Genomic DNA, 22,127 nt, shown 5'->3' on the forward strand with positions numbered 1-22,127 from the left:
ACCACTAGTTTTCCGCCCAGATGTAGTACCATGTTAGGTCCATCTAACGTGAACACAGCGCCTCCACATTAGGAGAATTACTGTGAATGATGTCTTCTTCTAAAACTTATTTGCATAACTCTATATAAATAGTCAATAGTTCAAAATAGCGCTATCAGAAACTTTATGTACAATTGATTGCATGTCTTACCTCTGCCAAAGTAATTTTACTCGGAACATAAAAAAGATACATAACACTACACTGTCCAAAGACAGACTTCAAATGAGGGGTGACTATTTTTTCCAAAACTAGAGCTTCAGGCACTGGTTATAAAACTGCAGCCTTCTCTGTAAAATGTGTATCTCTTTGATAGAAAATACAAGACACATTAATAAAGTCCATTTTTTTATTTTGATAAAATCCTTATAAATATCAAAGCACTTGATCAACTTCACTGTTTTAAGTATGTAAAAAATACATAAAACTTTTGTCTCTGACATGAAGCCTTATTACTTTCTCTTCTCAGGCAAACAGACATTTATAGCCTTTGTGCAATTTGTAAACATTTTGTTCATGTTCTGCAGCTACTCCCATGACAGGGAAACATATCAGATCCAACACTAAGTCTAAAAAAAGGTGTGAAAACACGCAGCACACTCTCGCTCTCTCCATGCACACTTTCCAGGCGTCCTCATTCAGAACGAACCAGCCTGAGGTCTTTCCAGCTGCATTCTTCTCCCTATGCCAGAAAACAAAAAGTGCTTGCAGGTTTTTTCCCTTTGGTTAATACTTGTACCTGCTGCCGCTGCCAAGTGTCTTTTATTTCTTCCATGGTCTGTTTGTGTTCTATCCTTCAGAAAACATTCAGAAGGCACTGAGAGGCCTTGCAGCGATAGTAGCTGTATTCTGGGGAGGAGAAAACAAAAAAATCCACCTATCTTAAACGAAGCTAAAGTATCTATGTCTCTATGTCTAATTTATTCAATTATAAGAAGGTATATAAAGTCAATCCTGTTTGCTATTTCCCTCATATTTGTCCATATAAGAACAAAAGATCCATTGAGGCAAGAAGCACAGCCTATAACACCCATGAAAAAGCAAATTCATTGTAATTGTGGAAGATGAGTTTGGTCAGAAGTACTACAGAGACTGGTAGTACTCACTGCCCAGGAAACCTCTAGCTGCCTCTTTCAGGTATCACTGGTTTTCACTTGTGGTTCTCAGAGTCTGAGGGTAAATCTAATCCTATACTAAGCTACACCCTACAGCAAGTTCATTAAAAATATCAAAAATAAATTTGGCATAAAACAAACAATTACATTCAGATAACAAAAGCTCTTGAGAGGAACACAAGCTCAAGTCAATTCCTAAAGACAGACATTTAAACACACCGCTATTGAGGGCCGATCTTTAATTAGATATTGACTTGATTCTTATTTCTTTGGCTTTAGCTATAAATGCTATCTTTGGTCTTGGAATGTAAGTGCAACCACCCAAGTCCAGCGATGACGGCGGAACTTCAGCCAGTACCTGGGAGACATTACATACCTGCGTAGTGCTGTGCTCCACTGCGAGAGGTGAGGTGTGCAACGTGTGTCTCCCACTGCAGCATGACACGTCTCTAGTACGAAACAGTCTGGAGCAACTGCTACTCCTGCCTCATGATTTTGAGCAGTGGGAGTCTGATGCTGCACGGATATAGCGCTACAGTCCCTTATCGTTCACCAAATGCAACAGACTGAGTTTAGGCGTGAATGAACAGCTCCCTCTATGCCCTTCCACCTGGCAGGTTTCAGGTTTCAGGACAGTTTCATCAGTATACCTGGTGGAATTCAGGAATACCTAATCCACCTGACATGATCCCATAATATACAAAATCCTTACTATTTGCTTTTTAAAAAAATATCGATCAGTATGTCATTACTACTACGAAGCAGGTGGAACAACAGGATCATATACCTGTTTTACTTTAATGCTGTTAGTCATTACTGCTTTATTGCTTTTGGTAGGAATAGACTAGACTAGGCTAGACTAGAATAGGTTGGAAGGGACCTGTAAGATCATCAAGCCCCACCATCATTCTATCACTGAAGAAACTACCACTAAACCATGTCCCTCAGCACCATGTCTACCCATCTTTTAACTGACTCCAGGGATGGAGACTCCACCACTTCCCTGGGCAGCCTGTTCCAATGTTTGATAACCCTTTCAGTGAAGAATTTTTTCCTAATGTCCAATCTAAACCTCCCCTGTTGTCCTAGGTAAGCATGGTATTGCAGCAGTAGCAATGAAATTATATCAGCCGTGAAATATTTTTTTCTTGAGAATTACAGTGTGAAGTAATAGAAGCTAAGTATTATGTTAGAGACCAGGAGAACAACCCCAGAATGTCCTTTACTGCCATTAATATCGGGGATCCTGTTCAGTAATTTAGTGGCAAATTCTGGACGACAACTTCACCACATCTGACCCTTATGATTAGCAGTGCCCTCTGTGCGTGCAACACCAACGCCTCAACGCTCCCAAACCAACGCATTCAAACACAGTCAGACCTGTTAACATCAATGAACCTGCAACAACTCGGGACACACTTGTCTGTAAGAAACGACTGCATAGTAACCAATAATAAAACACCACCTACTTGGTATCACAACTCACAAAAAAAATTAAAAAAAAAATCACAAAGTACATTAACTATTAAAATTAATTCAGCCTTTGGTTTCAGAGGGAGACTACTCTGGCTTTACTCCTTTAATTCCTTCTGACTTCTCGTCCCTTTAAAGGCTGGGGAGGCCGGTAGTTTCTCAGCAAGCAGCAGGCGACCTCATCCTCAGCAGTGCTCAGGAGGCTGCGGAATTTGGCTAGCTGCAATCAAGAGAGACATAAGGTTCAGCAGAAAACCCTCACGCTCATACTAATGGAAAAGCCTGTAGTAAATATTAAAGGTACTTGTCACCTTTTTTTGTCCACCAGGGAGAATGGAACTGTATGGCAATTCCACCATTTCTGTCCTTGCAAATGAAAAGCGATGAGTACCAAGAAAATCTCCCAAAATATGTGTAAGAATGAAACTGCACATAAGGATTATTTGTTTCCTATATTCACACTTGTCTTCCATAACCTGATCTAAACCAGGTTTTTCTATATTTTTTTAGTTTGATGTTATAGTTTGGAGATTCTGGAATGTTTCATGCCAAAAATTAGATTTCTTATGTGTACCTGTGTATATTTTCTTTTTTAAAGAGTGTATTCACCATTAGCCTGGAAAAGTAGGTGTGGTGCTATAGAAAGTTTCTGTAATTAGCACTTTCGACATATTAAACATGTACTCAAACCAGGAGAGATTCCAAATTTTCCCCTTGAAAAGAAGCAGAACCAGCAGTTTTTCATACCTCAGCATAAGCTTCTCTGCTTAAGCTGATCTCAGCAGAAACCCAGGTCAAAGCTCCACGTCTGAAATTTAGTATTTTGTCTAATTTCTAATAATTCCAGAATTTACTATTTCTATATACCACCTTACTCCCCTTCTAGGCTACCAAGGGGAGAACAGCACAAAAATCATTCCATTGTAACTGAGCATTTAGTTGTACGGCACATTGCATCTTAATCGCATTAAGAGCAAAAAAAGTCAATGCTATCTTTCTTCACCCCATTCTAAAGCTAATATTTGTAACTCAGGATCCCTGTGAGTTTCTAAAAACTTAAAATTTATTTTTCATTTCTTTCAGCCTGAAAAATGCACCAAAAAGTAGGTAGTAAACTGTAAAGCCCTGAAGAAATACAAACTTAAAGGATAAAATTAAATGCCAAAACAGTTGTGGCGATGACTGATCAATCACAATGGTGGACATTACTGGAAACAAACACTTTTAGCTACATGCATGCTTATATTTATAAGCATATAGCACAATTATACTTTAATGCATAAGATATAGCTACAGTCTGTGAAAAATTACTGGTAAAGAACGACTGTATTTGACATTGTTTCTGACACCATGTCCTCCGAACCTGTTACACACAGGTGTCTGAATACAGTATTTCACATTTTAAAATGTATTACTTATAGATTAGCTCAAATAAGAACCTTTTAACCTGAACAATGGCTTGTCTTGGGGAAGTTGATATCTCAACACAAATTTCCAATCCCAGATCCATACGCATTGCAGCGAGTCCGACAAAGCCACATCGAGGGGAGCAGGGAAGAGAGACAGATGAGAAAAATGGAGGCGCTGAGCAAATACATGACTTCGAATCCGTTACAAACAGAATTTGAGGTCTCCTGACTAACAAGCATCCTATTCAATGAACTGTTTTAACATTTTGCACAAAGACTGAAGTCACCGTTTCTGCTGAGTATGGGGCCTAGGGTACTGAATTTTCGGAGGTATCTGTAATACTGACCATGAATGAGACAAACGTTGTGGTACAAAGATCTTAAGGTTTACAGTGTGCCCAGAATATTGACAACATATTGCAGGCGACGTAATTAGCAACATCCAATATTAGAAACTCTAATCTGACATACTTCAGTGTCTCCAGTAGGAAAAACTCTTTATACCTAAAATGATCAGCCCACTGGGTGTCACTGTTGCAACATTAATATACAGCATGAAGCTTAATTTAACAAGAACTGTAAGTAGACTGCTACCTAGTATTACACTTTTCCTAAAACAGCCTAAGATAAACCCCAACTTATTACAATTGTATTTGCTTTTTATTATTCTAGTAAATTCACGAAGTTTTACACATCTAGAATGCAAAAAGAAATTTACTATTGATCTGCCAAATAAAAATGCCAGAGAAAAGGTTTGAGCAGGATATTCAAATAATCAAATTGAGTGGAATTCCAGGAAATTCCAGTGGAATTTCTAAGGGTCACCAGAACCTTTTTTTTCCATAAGTTCCTTGTGGGTTATTTTTGATTGTTAATTTTTAGAGTATGCACATTCTTTTTAAAAAATGGATAGTAAATAGCTGTTACGCAAAGGCAGGCAACAAGGAGACAGGATAAACTATTTTGTCCTGAAAATTTGATAAGGTATGCAATGCCAAGGTCGGCAAAAAATTTTTTTTTGGTGTGGCATTTACAATTTCAAGCCTTATAAAAGCAACATCTCTACAGCAGTGAAAAATCAAAAAATACCTGTTCAGAACAGACACTTATGGGCTCTCTCAGAACAATCCAGATGACACTCTCAAGAAGAGGTGGAACAGTGAGAGAGCCGAAGTACGTCCAGTAGTCCAGGGACTTGGGAAGCAGACAGCTAGGATCAAAGTTTGTGAATAGTGCTCTTTTGCCCTGGAAATTAAAAACAGAAAAAAAAAAGCTCAGGGTCATTCTAAAGTAAATATGTTTAGAAATGTATTTCTTACACAAAGTTTTTTTTTTAAAAAAGAAAGAAAGAAAAAGGCGATATTATTGAAAAGCTAGAGGCCAAGATAAATCATGCCAAAGGCAGTAGAGCTTGTTCCACTATGGGGTGGATCATCCTGGATGATCACAGCAGGTGAGCCTGTGCCCTTCTGATGAGGTCCTACCACGGTGACAGCTTTGCTGCTGCTGTCCTTGATGCCAGCAGGACCCCATCAAAGGTGCCATGTTGGCATAGGCTCCCCATAGTTATAAATGACCATGACATGGAAGTTGGAAAGAGAGGTGAGAAGACGTTAGGCTTTCAATGGGGTCTCTATGGGGCTGGTAGAGTGACCCCACAGGTTACTGCCACCCGCTCCCCTCCCCATTCACTCCTCCCAGGCCCATGGGTTTCTCTTTTTTCCGGCTATCAGGCAAGAGCTGCCTGTATGAAACATGATGTTGTGAGTCTGGCTGATCTCTCTCATGCAAACAATAGCTTATTTCTAACCCACTACCCAAGCAAAACAGGGAAGGAAACCTTTCCCTCATCTTTTTCACAACTTTCCATAAAGTATGTTCTACTGCTGTTACTATTCTCATAGCAACAAATTTGTCAGAGACTAGGTTCTGTGAGGAATTAGCCTTTTCCTCTGATCTCTTATTGTATAAAAATTATTCTTTGTCTGCTTAGCTTTCAACTTTACCTAACAAGAATGCTCCTAAACTGTCCCAAATCAGGGTTAGATATGGATAGCTATGAAACTAGGGACTAGGGAACATGAAGGTGAAGGGAGTAGCAGCCAGGTTACCAATAAAACGAAACAACAAAAACAACCACCAATATTAGTAGTCTTCTGGAAGCATTCATTCACCTTGATTCTGATGGTGTCCAAGCGGTCCGTAATCTTCTTCAGCTGAGGGTTGCATTCACCAATCTATTAACACCACAGAAAAAAAGAAATACTTGAGCTCCAGAGAAAAACAGTAAACCTAAATAATCAAAAAGCAAATGCATAATGAAACTGTTTTACATAACCTTACTTAAGCGACTGTGAGATCTGACGGATTTTGTGAGTACGTGCCTGTGACTAGCTGGTCCTTAGAAATAGTACTGGTTTGTTAAGAAGATCCAATTCCTCGCTGACAGTATTTATTCTGGCTACTCATAGTAATTATTCCAGCTATGAAAGACCCACAAACTTTACACTGCAGGGGAATAAAAGCAATTTCTTTTTCATGTTTTATATGCAGGATATTAAAAGTTGCGGGCTTACATCTGAAACTTCAGTTGCTTAAAACAGTCAAAACATCGTTCTTATGTATCCCAAGCAGGAAGAAATCCAGGGAAACTTTCCTCGAATCATTATAACGTAAACTGGAAAGACAGAATTATTGAAGCAGTTCTTTGCAACTGCTGCATGTAAGAGCTCCCTGATGGCGCCAGCGCCGGCAGCAGCACCAGCTGTGCTCAGGAAGCTGCGGCAGCCAGACAGAAATCACAGATTTGACCAAAGCCCTACCCTTCGTCATGGGTTTTGTGAACTCCCCATCTGCATCTTCATTCAGAAGTCAATGAAGCTGCTGCAAGAGTTTAATGTCATCTTAGAACAGGTAGAGAAAGCAAAGAGGTATATAAGGAAATTCTCCAGTTTTGGGGTTCTTTTATTATTATTTTTAAGAAGAAACGACCATCTCAGAAACAGCTAAAGAAGCATTCGAACCAAGTCAGATTGCCCTCCTAAAGAAACCTGTTAGTCAAGTACGAGTTTTTGGGATCCATATAGGGGCAGCTGAATTAAGTTCCACATCTTATGTTGCACAGGAATGCAGGCTAGGCGAACTGAAGAGACTCGCTGTCTTGAAAATCTATTAATCTGTTATTTTTAATCTTTGATGGAAAGTAAACAGTATGAAGGAAACAATATCATTTAATGCCCATATAAAACAAGTATCTCTCTAGCAATAATTATACCAACCATCACTGTTATCCCTTTGGGCTCATAATGCAGATTTATTAGGAAGGCTGAGGCATTTTTATCTTACCTTCAGAAATACGGCCATGACTGCTAATCCATCTGACTGACGAGCTGCCTCAACAAAACTGGAATACTTTTCTGAGTTCCAGTGGACCACGTGAAGCTGAAAAGCAAGAGACGCAGACAGCATCAACTCCCGCTGAACTCGAATAGTCACAAATTAACGCTACAACTTCACTGGTTTTGATACTCTACTTTGCTCTTTTGTATTCCGAGACATCCAGTTTTCTAAATGCAATTATTTTTTTGAAACTGGTAAATACTGAATTCACACAAATGGCATGAAGCATTTCCAGTGGCTGGGTTTATTCAAAATTTAGCAGCGACCAACACGCTACGGTGCCTGGCAAACTGCTGTTGGGTCCCCAGATTTTGAACAGAGAAGCTAAGGCAAGATATCCCATGGTTATATAACTAAAGCTTTTAAATCCACTTTTAGTACAGCTGACTTTAAAAAGTGATTGAAAATCATGAGGATGTTATTCGTTGCTCCTCTTTGTCCTTAATCAAGCTTTCAGTAACACTAATCAGCCACACAAATAGCTAGAAACCAGGCAGAGGAACACACATCAAACTTGCACTGACCCCTTTTCCCTTGTTTAGTTTAAGCTGAACATCAAAATTTCGTTTTTGATACTTGATTTTCTATGATTACCAGCAGTCAGGCACTTACAAGCAGCTTGAATCTCAGGTTTGAGTATTTGCGTTTCCAACATGCATTATTCTAGAACTGTCCTGTGGTAGCTGCTTAAGTGGCTTAAAGACACCATCGAGCCAGGTGGGGAAAGGAAAAGCCTGTGATGACTATCCCCATACCACCTCAGTCCCTCCTGCTAAACCAGGTTTCCTAAATCCTGGCCACGCTCCACAGCGGGAGCTCCTGGTTCCCGGGAAGCGCCAGGTCGTCCCAGCCTTGAGCAACGATCCGACTGCCAAACTGGAGAGAGAACAAACACTCACACAGTGCTTAAGACTAAGTACTTCACAAACATTAATTACTCTTGGAAGTCCTCAGTGGATTAGTAAATCTTCCTACCCATAGTTTTTAGATAAGGAAGGAGAGGGTCAGAAACAGGGCATGGGATTGGCTTTTCTAAAATCGGTGAGCATCTTTTGGAGTGCTGAAAAGCAGCTCCACAGAATGACTTAAACTGGGATGAACCCCTGAAAAAAAAAGCTTGCTGTTGGAATACAGCACTTGAAGACCTTAAAGTAAGAGCAATTCAGGAAAGCTGGAACTTGCTTTAAAGAGTTTCTATGGGAAGAAACATAGCTGCGTAGTTGGAATAGAAATCTGGGAGTACGAAAGTTTTGACTCAAAATCTCAATCCTTGCCTGACCTCTGTGAGTTTTAATTTTCCATATCTATAAAACAGAGCCATTACTCACTGTTACAGGGTATAATTAATGTTTGTTAAGCACTTGGACTCTAAAGTGCTGAAACATGACTTCCAGCAAGTAAGGAATCCCATTGAAATCAATAATAATATATGTATGCTCATGATGAAACACATGCTGGCTCACGGCTTCAGAGATCCTTGAAGGAAAGTTGCTAATAATATTATAAATTAAACTGGGAGAAGACACAGTCCACTAAACCATTCTCTGATGCATTAGTATCCCGGAGGCTATAGCACCTGCACCACTCACTATTATAAGTTCACAAGAGCTACATTGAACAACTTTTAAACATTTTCACATACACAAAAAGGAAACAGATACTCTCAGTCAAAAATGACTTTTATTATGGATTTTAAAAAAGAAAAAAAAAAACAATAAAGAACAAAAAGCAAAATTCCCACAACTAAATAAAACCCACTCCCTCATAGCTTTGCCACCCCCCTCCCCAAACCACCCCCCTCCCCGACAAAAACTCCCACACAAACAGAGCTGTGAAACGCTTTTGGGTACAGCCCCATTCTCAAGGGCTTGTGACTTCTCTTTAAGGAATATATCCCGTCTTACCACCGCTCTGTCACTGCAGCTTGTGAAGAGACCTTGATCAGACCATACGTTGTCACAAAGAATGGAGCCATGGATCCCTTCTGCTTCCCGCTGGGCTTAGGGGGCTGAACCTTGCCGTCTTCTTTACCTGTACACTAATTCCTTCTTCGACTCAGTCGATGTTTTTTCTTGAAATCTTATACATCTTCCTTATGAAGAAGAGCATTGAAACCATCTTCTTGTCTCTTTCTGAGGTATTTTCTTTTGTGTGAACAGTGCTCAGAAGCCTTGATCTTAATTCTGGGTTTCTTATCCCAAAGCCAAAGTGACATCTAGAGAGCTTCTTGTGGAGGGTTACCCAACCAACAGGTAACGGAAAGGTTTTTAGACTGGCTAGAAATTCAGAGATATTTTCTCCTTCCATTTGGTTTCTTAGATGGGAAACATATATATATTTTCTCAGCTAGAAATTTGGGTTTGGTACTTAATGGTTTTAAAGCACCTCTATTAATTCTTTATATTCCATCTCACCTGGTTCCTGTGGAAAACATAAGCCTTTAAACACTGCAAATGTCACTTTTCCCCATTAGTGTTAGAAAACTGATTTTTTTTCTGACCACTATCTCTTATAGCATTTCCAGTAAAATCTGATCACACCACTGTGCATACATTTCATTTTTTTTCTTCTTTAGTATCATGTCTTTTATTTTTCCATCAACATTTATTTTTATACTTTTTACTTCTTTTTAACCCCAGAAGACTACTGAAGCGCACCGAAGGAGGCAGAGCAGGAGCAACCTCTCCGTGCCAGAGCAGACGGTGCACTTCTCCCTGTGGCACCCTGCCTCCACGGAAACGCAGCACCTCCACAGCCAGCAGGCACCCCACAGATACTACGGTGCGGTTCTCAAAGGCACTCATAAACATCACATTGCTAAATGCACCACAAAATGCAACACTCCTAAGGCTGGCATAAGCTTTACATTGCACAGGCCCCAAATCAAGTAATTCTGTGGTTTGTAACTGAAGCTGACTTTGAAAACATTCTCCAAGGAAGAGACAGTGAAAGGCAAAGTTTAAAATAACTCTTGAACATTAAATCTTGCTCTTATCAAGCTCTTGTCTTCTGTACTCCTCTTTTAATCCTCTCCAAAGCTTTCAAATAGGTTCTCCTTTGAGAAAGGACCAAACATGCAACACTTCAGGAAGACCGCTTGTCTTTTGATAAAACGGGGGGGCAGAATGAAAAGCGTGAAGCGGAGGGGCAACATTATTCTTACAACGGAAAACTTGTCACAAGCTTAGAGGTACAGATGACTCCATGTAAAGCCTTACCTCTGCGGCGTACTTCATCCCATCCACCGCGTGCTCGGAGCCGGCTTCGTCGTTGGACCCCCAATGGAAGTGAATCTGGCGCAGCCTGTAGGTCCCGCTGAGCGGCCCCCCGGTCAGCACTGCAAACCCAAGCAGAGGGAAAGGCTTCACTGCAGGAACGGGAGCCGCTACCCACATCCTCTAACCTCACACCAGACTTCAGTCTTCGGACAGTCCCCTGCTCCTTCTCAAAAGCTGTCCAGAAACCCTCGCTTGTCCAGGATAGGACTTTCAAAATGGCAGTTACGTATAGATTAGTGGGTTATGGCTCACTAAAGAGTGTGTTGTTATCACCAGGTTTGTCTTGCTATGGGTTGGATATTTCTCAGAAGATGGGAAAGTATTTCTATTTTGCAAGTAGTTTCCTCTCCTGAATGTATTTAAAAGAATCTCTGGGAAATTAAGCCTAAAATATAGGTTTTATGAATAAAGGGGAGGCTCAAAAAAGTATAATGTGAACATAATTTCTTCTCCTCTTTGAAATTTGGAGGAAAGTAGGTAGAGCTTAAAAAAAGTTTCAAGGCTCTTTCCTTCATTTTCAACTAGATCCAGTTACATCAGATTGAAGTCTGAGAAAAAGGAGCTTATATTAATATAAATTAAATGAAGTCAACACCACATTTGCATTGTACAACTGCAATATTACTGACACTTATTTAGCCAGGGCCGGAAGGCATGTCCTATGAGAAGCAGCTAAGGACTTTGGGTTTGTCTAGTTTGGAGAAAAGGAGGCCGAGGGGTGACCTCATTGCTCTCTCCAGCTTCCTCAGGAGGGAAGTGGAGGAGGGAGGTGCTGAGCTCTTCTCCCAGGTATCCAGTGATAGGATGCGTGGGAATGGTTCAAAGCTGCACCAGGGGAGGTTTAGATTGGAAATTAGGAAGCATTTCTTTACCGAGAGGCTGGTCAAACACTGGAACAGGCCTCCTAGAGAGGTGGTTGATGCCCCAAGCCTGTCAGTGTTTAAGAGGCATTTGGACAATGCCCTTAATAACATGCTTTAAGTTCTGGTCAGCCTTGAATTGGTCAAGCAGTTGGACTAGATGATTGCTGAAGGTCCCTTTCAACTGAAATAGTTCTGTTCTGTTCTATTCTATTCTATTCTGTTATTTTCTACTTAATGCATATGGGTGGGCTTTTCATTGTTTTGCTTTTGCAAGTGCTCGTCTTTTGCTAATCAGAGCTGGAACCAAGCCATCTCTGCACAGAGACTTGAATGCGAACCACATTCAGAAAGATTCCTTATTTACCACAAAACAAATCACCCCACTCTCCCAGCTCCATATCTCCTGTGAGGGTTTGGGAATTAGTCTGGACTGGTTTACTGGCTCATTATAGAGATTTTAAGGGGAAAGGATGGGAGCTTTAACCAGACATTTTTTAAATTAAGAGCACTGGGGAGGACAATAGTAATTTTTTCACTCTTCTAGGTTTAGTCCAAAACCTAAACTTTGTTAGAAACAAAATACAACCAAGCAAGGATAAAAGAAGAAGTAGGCAACTTAGCAGAAGTTGCCTATCTGCTAACACAAGTAGCCTGGCTAATGAAAAGAAATTGGAGCTGTTTATCTGTGGGAAAAAAATATGTGAGCTCCTTAAAACTTCAACTCAAAAATCTGCTTTTACATAGCCTATAAACCTAGTGAACAACAGGGATTGGGAAGTGCCACTCCTAAAACAAATTCCTTCTTTCAAGGACTGAAAACTTGGAGGCAAATGATCCTAGAAATGTGTAAAGGTTGGTGTTCTAACTGGCTGAGGGAAAACAATCATGTAGAAATGCATCAGCATTCAATCAAATACTTCCGCTGAAAAATGTGGAAAATGGCCTGATGATGTATGTGTACCACACCATATAGTGATGGTAAAACTCTTCCATTCCAACAGTAATTAAGGAAGAGGTTAGTCAGAAGCTATTTAAGGCAAATATCAGTATCTCAAAGTTTGAAAAGAGCTGGAAGAAGAGCTCTTTGAAGCATCAATATACAGATTTCAGAGAATGGAGGTGGTGCGGTACCCAAGAGGTTAAACAGAATTACACAGTTACAGACTTGACAGCCCAGTTTCAATGCTGGCCAAAGTCAAGAAACAGTTGATATGGAAGTCAGTTAATAACGTATTAAAAGATGCTAATGTATTTAGTACCAATATAATTTGATTATTTTTTTCATAAAACCACCATATGGCAGGAGTGCTTACTTCACATGGGTGCCCCAGAGGCCAAATTTTGGCCCTAGAAAATTCAGTATTTTTTGATCAATGACCTGAAAGAAAACAAAAACATTACTGATAAAGTTTGCCAGTGACAAGTGTTAGAGGAAATAGGGAATAACTCACTTTATGGATACAGAAGGATTTGAATTCTTTGATAAGTAAGGCATGATAATGGCCAAAATGTAAAGCCATGATCTGGACTGAAGAATCTAGTCCATACATAGAAGATACGGAGTCTCCTGAAGGAGACTGGGGATTACATTTGTTAATTATCTGAACAACATCTGTCAGTGCTTTGCCATGACATGAACTATATACCCTTGGAAATATGGCCTGAGGAAAGCAGTAAGAAGAGGATCACATTACCACTTTGGTGGTACCGGCTTTGGTACCAGTGTAAGCCTATAGGAACACTATGTTTGGGCCCTGTCACTGGATGGAGTTAGACCATGGAAGAGGTTCTTAGTGTATTCATATTCATATTCGTATTTATTACTTTTTTTTTTTTAAAGAAAGGAGTTTAAAGGCTGAGTTGATCTATCTCACACCAGAAATAAAGTGTGATTTTGATTTTTTTAATTGTGAGGAGAATAATTAGAACAACTTACCAAAGGCTGTAGTAGGTTCATCATCGCTGGAAATTTTGAAAACAAGATTCTATGTTTTTCTAAGAGATGTGCTTTAGTTCACCCACGCCTCCTAGGCTTGAGGCAGAGATTAATTCTGGGAAGTCCCGTGGCATCTGACACATGTGAGGTCAGACCAGATCAATGACGGTCAGCTGATGGCTTTCAGGCAACATCCAATGTTGCTTGTATCGACAGGAAATTTAAGAATTAAACTAAGACAGTCCAGGAAAGCAAAGTATGATGCTGTCTCCATCTATGTCTCTCCCTGTTGCCACCATAAGATAATACGTCCTCAGGACTAACGGACAGGGTGATCACAAATCAGTCCTCCTCTGGCTTTGACCCTTGTGGAAGCATCACATGGGCTTGGATCCTCAGCTAAGCCTCGTGAAACCACAAGAGGATTTTATTGCTTGAAGAATCTAAACTCCTACAGTTCCAAGGGGAGGTGTGCTAGCTTGCCTACCATCTAAGAGAAGGTATTAAAGATGAAGGCACTAACATTACAAAGACTATGCTAAACCAGAGAACTTCCAAATAAGAATTATCGCTTGCAAAAATGGAAGCTACATACCCCTAGAAAAGACTGGGACAATAACACTTTTCAGAGAAGAAAAGGATCACATGGGGTATATTTCATTTGTTCTGTATTGGCTCTTTCCTGACAGAAAAAGTCCAGGTACGGATTCTAAAAAAGGGAAAAAATATATAACCAAACCTGCAGCTAAAGTCAAGATAAGAGACTTGAGCGATTCGGTTGGAATGAACCTGTAATGAGACACAAAGGATTCATCTGCAGTGAGAGAGAGCAGCATTCGAAAAATTGTACACAACACTGTTCAAACAGGGGGGCTGGCGCTATCTAGTTGGTTGGGGTGGATCAAACCATCCCTGTAAAAAGGGATTTCTGAGAAATGCAACCTGGAACTCATGTCCAAATATGTTCCCACATTGTATCATGTTGAAAGACAGGGAAAAAAAGGAATCTCGCATCTGGAGGAGCAAAACCTTACTGTTTACGAGGAGTTCGTACCCGGCAGTGAGACATGCCCAGGCTGTATGCACTTTGTTCAGGAAATGGTGGAAGAAGACACAGTGCAACAGAAAAGGAACAAACCTGATTTGTTGACGGTGTCATCAAACTCAACACTGGTGGAATGCCCGTTGTTAAGGATGATTTTAGCAGAAGCGGGATCATAATTTGGATTTAGAGGACGGAGAGAGGGATCATACTTGGTTTCCTCAGTTTTGATGTCGATGGGTGACTGACGGTCTCCATTAGCGACAGGAAAAACCTCCTTCCAGTGGGCAGGCCCTGCAATGCATTGGAAGAGAAGTCTAAATTGATGGCAGCTCCCCGCTTCATATGAAAGAAGACTCTGCTTGAACTGTTCTTGTTTGCATCTTTTAAATTCAAAAAGAGTGCACCAGAAAAACACAGATCAAAATACTCAGCTAATTTTGCTGCACCACATTGCAACAGCAGCTCTCAGGACCCCTTTATCTACCTTGCATGATGTATATAACTATATTTGGCCTTTGAACAATGCCATATGCAGTAGGCAGATATTTATTTATTCACAGTTAAGACTCAACTATGCACAAGACATACCCAACAAATGCTCATTCAAATCAAGCATCCTGTATCCCACAGGTACTGTGCCCCAATAAATTTTTGACATGCCATTTTTGCCTAATATCATGTCTCATTACATCTTTAAGGATTACCTCTTATCTATCCAAAATCCCTGCTTTAAGGGTTTTTTTTATACCTTATCCATTGGCTGCAAAACACTAGAGAACACATCTTCTGACTATGCTGAATAAGATGGAGAAATGTTGAAAAAGATAAAAAGGCTGAGTGGTGCGTGGACTCGCCTGGGGCCTGATGGCAGTGCCTGTAACCTAAGCATCACTGCACAATCCATCACCTCCACCGAACCACCAACCCTGGAAACCAGCTGTCACAACACAAGACAGTCACCCTCTAACCATAAAGTCTGCACACACATACACACGCGCGCGCGCGCTAGTGTAGTGCTGACAAAATCAGCAAAGAGGAGGAACACTCAGGACAATGATGCCTGCACAAGGTTTGGATTTCTATTACCTCCTACTGCTAAATGGAAGTAGATCTTCCAGACACAGATTTGCACTACCATTCACCAGAGTTAGCTAGAAATTAAAACACTAAAGAAGCTGTTAATCTATACTGGTGATCTCGAGTTAACCTTCCTCTACCCATGCAAGCTAAGCCAAAAGTCAGCTGAAAACCATTGTGTCTGTAAAACAGCAATATGGATATGAGAAAATTGACAAACATCATTTTAAAATAGTAAGAAAAGCTTCATTGTTGAGATGTGTGAGGTGTCTGTTCTTATCTACTAAACGTCAGAGAGTCCTCATCAAGAATATATGTGCCATTGTTGAACCATATTTGAATAATAAACAATGAGGACAGAGGCCATAGAAGAAAAATAGGAACAATAAATTGCTTGGGGAACATGTTCTACAAGGTAAAGACAGCAAACAAGGTTTAGGATGGAAAAGAGGGTAAGGTAAGGGAAAAGGGAAAAGGGAAAAGTCTGTAGGGCTAATGAACTTTCAGTACCGTAAAGAGCATAGCACTTGTTTTTCCTCCAGGCTTGTCATGGGTAAGAAGCATAATAAATCAACCAAGAGAGACTGGATATAAGAAAAACTTAAATATGAGCATCAGAACCTGATCTTGTAAAATCTGCATAACTGGAAATCCTCCTAACTCCCTATGTTGAAGGTAACTGATCAGTGTGTTGATTTGGGTCTTCCTGGATGGCTTAGCACTTCAATAAACATCATGACAAAAAAGGATTAAAGTGTATTACACTGTGATTAATGACCTAGCATCAAAAGTTGTCACACGGTTTTCTCTCCTCGACTTCAATAGAAGTGAACATAGCTCCGAAACTCCCAGGTGCTAAAATAACCCAAGCGCCCCGGCCATAAATCAGGGAGGGAAATGTCCCACGGCACCGTGGGGAAGCCGCCTGCTCAGCCACCTGGGCAGAGCCTGACTCTCCTCTGAGCAGCACCTGAAAATGGAAGAGGGAAGGAGTAGCTTGTAAAGACCAGCCTCAGACTTAAACCTCAGGCAGAACAAAGGCAAGGGCCTTCAGTCTTGAGTTTTTTAAAAAGTCCTTTTGTTAATGACTTCATTAACTAAGCTCATTAAGCAAACCACTTCTAAGACAAAAAGATAAAAATCCTACTGGTTTGAAATATAAAGCTGTTTAAACCTAATTCTTCTCACTTCACAAATGCTCATCAAAGCTATTCAATATTTTAATTACATACAGTTTAGCATATGATATAATTTTAATTGTGTTTAGCTCCTAGTACCTTGTAGTTAGAGATGCAATGTACAATTTTATTAATTGAATAATTGAAGAAGCACCGCTCCATCGTTTATACCTAACTAACTGCTGCGATTTAGGATGCTTAGGAAAAGCTTATTGACACTTAATTTTAATCCTTAGGACATTCCTAAACTGAGGAAAGGCAAAATATATTTATGTTCTTAACTACTTGGTCCTATCGTTCCATCTCCGCAATAACTATAGTTATTGTACAGTAAATAATATGAATGATTTGCATTCGTAAATAATATGAACGTGCCACGAAGAGGACCCAAGGCTGTGATTCTGGCATTAGCTAATTATTCAACAATAAACTTCAGTTCTAAAGAGGCATTGTACCTGCTTTTGTACTTGTCCTTAGCTCGGATGACCAAAATCATCTTTTGCTTTGGTGATTAAACATCTGTCAGTAACACGAGACTGACAGAAATCTGACCTTTCAAAATATACAGGAAAATTTCAAGAAATTTCAGCTAATTTTTTATCATGTGATTATATCAAGAGGTATTCCTTATTGGATTATCTACCAGCAATCTAATACAATTATCATACTCTTGCCAGGAAAGAGTCTAGGAAAACTGTGGCTCAATGCGTCACTGTGGACCCCATCCCAAAGCAAACATTGTGCATGACTGTTGGAAATTAACACGTTACAGTTGGAAGAACACGGACACGATGCTCAAATGCATGTCATACAACCAGATTTAAGCCAGTGGGATCTCCAGGGTGCAAATTTCTTCTGCATTTGGACCCGAATTATATGCCTCTGTCTCAGCATAATGCACAGTTCAGTTTCCTAGATAGGTACTTTAAGACATGCTCAGGAATGTGTAACTCAACGATTCACCTCCTTTCATGTTTTAATTTACTGAAGGAACTTGATTAAATATAACAGGTGCTGAATTTAGGAAATTCCCTTCTGTTGATGGGCAAGTGTTCTTTGTCGGAGGAGATTACCTAGTAGCTATTAACAATCAAAGCCATTGTGACCAAGATTTAGGACAAAAAACGGAACCATCAGCTCTGAAGGTTGCATGCCTTTACTTTAGACACAGAGTTACCAAATGTGATACACACCGCTGTCACTTTTAGATTAGACTATCGCTATTTATGGTACCCACCAGCGTTGCACATATTGAGGTCATGAATTAGATCACGTAAGGAAGGCAATTATGAGTTTATCAGGAAATAAAACTCACCACAGCACCCAACAACGGTGCTTTTTTACCCAGACGGAGTTAGAAGTGATGAGTTTCATCAAAAGGTGAGAGTCGCAACAAACAAGCCTAGCGGAGACATGGCAGAATAAGGTTGAGTTGCAGGGAGCCTCTATACTTGCATAAATAGAGCAGCACGTACATGAAAGTGAATTCTGTTTTGGACAGTTTGCTACTATATGCAGAAAGTGTATTAGTTTGGTATGGTCTGACCTTTGCAGGATCATATCCTCATTTATCCTTAAAAAGAATCCACTACCCAGTTTATCATATACAAAGTGCTTAAATTTATAAAGTTAAGTTTGCAAGCAATTTAGTTGCACGTTAGGTTACAGTAAGATTAGCTCTAATAAAAAGAATTGGAAACTCATAATGGGTAAAATTATGTGCTGTTTTTTAAAATAGACACCAAAATTATGTAATTACTCTCAGGGAGAAAAAAAAATAGTATAAGGAATTCTTATCCCTTTTTATTTATACACCACCTCAGTGTTATAGCAGTAACTACACCAAGACACATTTTTGCAGCAAAGCACAATACATGTAGGTACTTTCCATATATTTTATTAAACAAATAGTAAACTGAAGGCAATTGATTCTTGATTTGTCTTTTAACTGAAGCAATTTCCCTGTTAACTAAGGGGACTGCTCCCATGAAGGGGCGAGAACATTCCCCTCTTCACAGGAACCCTGAGCAGCAAAGAAAAGCATTGCAGGATGCCACACTGAAGCCAGTTTTCAAGATCTCAGTATTACGCCTCCACACACGAGCGCCATCAAAACCGTGGGGCAAGAACAGTGGCAAGAAAGCAAAGGCCAAAGTTTGCATAGAAATAAAATAACGCCTCTTTGCATTTCAGAAATATGTACATCAAAGCAGGGGAGAACATTTAGTTCTGTGTATGCCGGTCAGACCATGTCCTTATACATAGATATACCATTTATGCAGACATGTATGTGTAATATTTGACAGTTTACTTTATGCACAAAATGGTTTATGTTGCGGTTATTATTGCTAAGGGGCAAATGAGTTTTCCCCCAGTTTAGAAAAATGGTGCTTTTATCACTGCAAGTAACAAACACAGAACTCAGAACGAATGCAGATGTCTTTCCAACTCTTCAGGAAGTCAGCTTTAACATATGACTGTACCAAATTTAATTAATTTCACTTTGTTGCTACCTCCTTAATTGCAAAAGCTAATCTTAGTCTCAGGGAAGCTATTCAGGGCCATGCAAGGCAATAAATTTTTTCAAGAATCAGAGCAATCTCCTGCATTTGCCGTTCAGCAAAACAAGAAACAAGCAAATCCAGTAACACAAATGCATAAAAAGAGAAAAATCTGAGAAATTAAACTGATGCTAGGGAAGAGCAGTGAAGTGTTGGGTATCCATGCCTCTCTCCTTCAGTCTCCTGTAGGAGGCAGAGGAAAGGAGATGGACTGATGAAGAATTACCCACCTCAGCTGCTGGGGGCTCCAAGAGAGGAGGGGAAGGATAAAGTCAAGCTCCACCCAAAATATGTTATCAGCCAGTAAACAGAGTTTTATAGGAGAAATGGGGCCTCAAACAAGGTCCAGGGCTACCCCGATAGAAATTCTGGTGCCCACCCCTTCCTAGAAGTTGAGAATAGCAAAGGAGAAGGTATAGGATAAGGGAGGGAAAGTGAGCTTCTTATCTGTACGGTGCAGGTGAAGTCCACAGCACTCTTGGAAAACATATGGAGAAACAAATTTGAAAAACAAGACCCATTTACGTCTTTAGGGGAGGCGTAGAGCAGACTGCACAACAGCAGATAACACACCTAATCATTGCAACATCACTGCGATCCACCACCCAGTTTTTCAGGAAAAGTATATCCATCCAGAAAAGATTCAACAAAAGGACCAGGAAGGAAAGGCAGTACTTGTGCAAACAGTATTCCAAACTCCAAGTAGTCATATAAATGAAGCGTACTCCTATAGGCATGAGTGTATGCAAACATATAGCTTTCTCCTTTTACTACTATGGTGTATTATTTCTCTGTGTACTATAACAGACAATGTAAGTTATTCCATTTACTTTATCAGGGCTGAGCCTCCAATTTACAAGTGCTTTCATTTCTACCTGCATGACTTCTGAGCCCGTCTGCACACAGGAGCAGCGTTTGCATGACTTACAATGCAAAACAGAGGAAAGTCTTTAAGCCTGCTGATGAGCACACCTTGGGACTTCAAAGACCGACAAGATTAAGGAAACCATGAAACAACTAAAATCCAGAAGCATCTCCTCTTAGGTGCATAGTTACACATTCAAATGACCGATTCCAGTACCCAGTATTTCCCACCATCCAACAGAAGCAGAACACAGCCGGAGTCAGGGCGGCCCTGCCATACAGCATCTCTGACCAGTGTGACCGTCTAATAAGCCACGGATATGTACACGCCACTGTTCAACCAGAGGGCAAACGAAATCCTTACGGGGAAGGCGATGGCACAATTTTCCCACCCGGAGCCAACCCCCGACCCAACTCCGGCAGGCGATGATGCCCGCACCAAACCCCTCTTTCAGCAGCCAGCCTTGCATCATGCCCAGACAAAAATCTGCCCAGACAAAAATCTGCTCGCTCTCACGTCGCGAAGCCTCGGCAGCGTTTCCGCTCGCTCAGCTTTCTCCGGGGCTGGGGAGACGCCGGAGGCGCCCTCGGCGGGGGGGAGATGGGGGGGACCCCGCTGCCGCCGCCGCCGCCGCCCCGACGGCCCCGCGGGGAGCACCGCGGCCGCCCCCGACCCGCCGCCCCCCTACCGTTGTGTTCGTCGTATCCCCAGTGCAGCATGGCTCTGGTCTCCTGCCGGGACGGGACGGGACGGGACGGGAGAGGCGGCCGCACCGTCACCGCCGCCCGCTTTGAAGGCGGCGGGCGGTGACGCCCCGATGCTCGGGCGCCGATAAGGAGCCTCCAGCGCTCCCCGCCCGCCCAGCCCGGCTCCGGCCCCCCGGCCCCCCGGCCCATCCCTGTCGGTTCTCCTCCCCGCCCCCCGCCCCCTCCCCAGCCCTCCGCCGCCCAGCCTCCCCGCGGCACCGCGACGTCGGGGCGGCCGGGGGACAGCGGCACAGGGGACCGCTGCGACAAAGTTAATCCCCCCCCCCACGACAGCCACCCACCTTGCCGCGAGTGCCGTCAGTGGGGCGGCAAGGAGAGACGGGGAAATAAGTGTCCGTTCCCGGGGTTACCACCCCCCCCGGCCCCCGAAAGGCAAGCACAGGGGGCACGGCTGCCTGGCTCCCGCTGCACAATTCCCTTTGGAATTTTGGAACCGGCCGTAAAAAGATTCACCGTTTACGGGCGGGGCCCACAAGGCAGAAGGGTTTATGTGCTTTAGTTATGCGCTTTAGGTAATCCTGCTTTAGCAGGGGAGTTGGACTAGATGATCTCTAGAGGTCCCTTCCAACTCTGAAGATTCCGTGATTCCGGGTTTCCTGCAACCCACTCGTAATTTTTTAATTTTTTATTTTTTTAAACCCCCGTGTTTCAGGGACTGGCCGGCCCGCGTTTCCTCCCCGTGGCCGTTCACTCGGTGGCGGCCAGCGGTGAGCAGAGCAACAGCTGGAACTGACGCACTTCTCCCCTAAGCGTCTCAGCCAGCGGCGGGAGCGTTAATGGCATTTTTAGATCCCAAAGCGTTTCGGCTATTTTATATTTTCAGTATTTTTATACTCATTAAAATATTTTATAAAAACCACCTTCAGCAGGTCACTGGGAAGGGGAACACACCAACCAATCCCTAATGTATAAATACAGTTTTTCTTCCATTATTTTGTTACTACAAAAAGCACTTTAGGTACGTATTTTAATTAGCTATACCTACGAGCTGCATAAAACCGCACGCCACCGTTTAAATGCAGGCACTGAAGCCGCTCTGGTTGAGCGAAGTCTGAGACCTGTGTGTGCGCGCTATTACACAATAATGGCGCACCGACGGAGGAACTTGCACTTGAAGACTGCAA

General features: G+C 41.6%; 1 protein-coding gene across 10 annotated transcripts; it reads right to left on the reverse strand.

The window, feature by feature from the left end:
• Window positions 1-372: 372 nt before the first annotated feature.
• On the reverse strand, window positions 373-22,012 carry LOC128905225 (carbonic anhydrase 13-like). 10 transcript variants are annotated; one of them, XM_054190978.1, is made up of 9 exons: window positions 21,285-21,305; window positions 14,649-14,846; window positions 13,511-14,299; window positions 12,888-12,952; window positions 10,652-10,770; window positions 7,380-7,475; window positions 6,209-6,271; window positions 5,124-5,279; window positions 373-2,845 (listed from the first exon to the last, which is right to left on the reverse strand). In XM_054190978.1, coding segments are annotated over exons 4-9 (549 nt in total). In that variant the 5' UTR covers window positions 12,889-12,952; window positions 13,511-14,299; window positions 14,649-14,846; window positions 21,285-21,305; the 3' UTR covers window positions 373-2,731. The 10 variants fall into 10 exon arrangements, 8 of the variants coding, with proteins under 8 accessions (XP_054046953.1, XP_054046954.1, XP_054046947.1 ...); XR_008464801.1 differs by lacking the exons at window positions 12,888-12,952; window positions 13,511-14,299; window positions 21,285-21,305 and adding an exon at window positions 20,925-21,062 and having other exon boundaries at window positions 373-719; window positions 1,529-2,845; XR_008464800.1 differs by lacking the exons at window positions 12,888-12,952; window positions 13,511-14,299; window positions 21,285-21,305 and adding an exon at window positions 20,925-21,062 and having other exon boundaries at window positions 373-886; window positions 1,529-2,845.
• Between the last annotated feature and the right edge of the window lie 115 nt (window positions 22,013-22,127).

The sequence above is a fragment of the Rissa tridactyla genome, chromosome 2, assembly GCF_028500815.1.
Source record: "Rissa tridactyla isolate bRisTri1 chromosome 2, bRisTri1.patW.cur.20221130, whole genome shotgun sequence".
NCBI classification, from domain to species: domain Eukaryota; kingdom Metazoa; phylum Chordata; class Aves; order Charadriiformes; family Laridae; genus Rissa; species Rissa tridactyla.

Excerpts from the sequence above, each read along its gene's own strand:
- LOC128905225 (XM_054190971.1), bottom strand. The coding sequence starts at position 20,955 with ATGCTGCACTGGGGATACGACGAACACAACG. Across the intron at positions 10,771-14,648 it reads TGACACCGTCAACAAATCAG|TGCTGACCGGGGGGCCGCTC; the intron begins GTTTGTTCCTTT and ends TTGGGTTTGCAG. Across the intron at positions 6,272-7,379 it reads TCATGGCCGTATTTCTGAAG|ATTGGTGAATGCAACCCTCA; the intron begins GTAAGATAAAAA and ends TGGTGTTAATAG.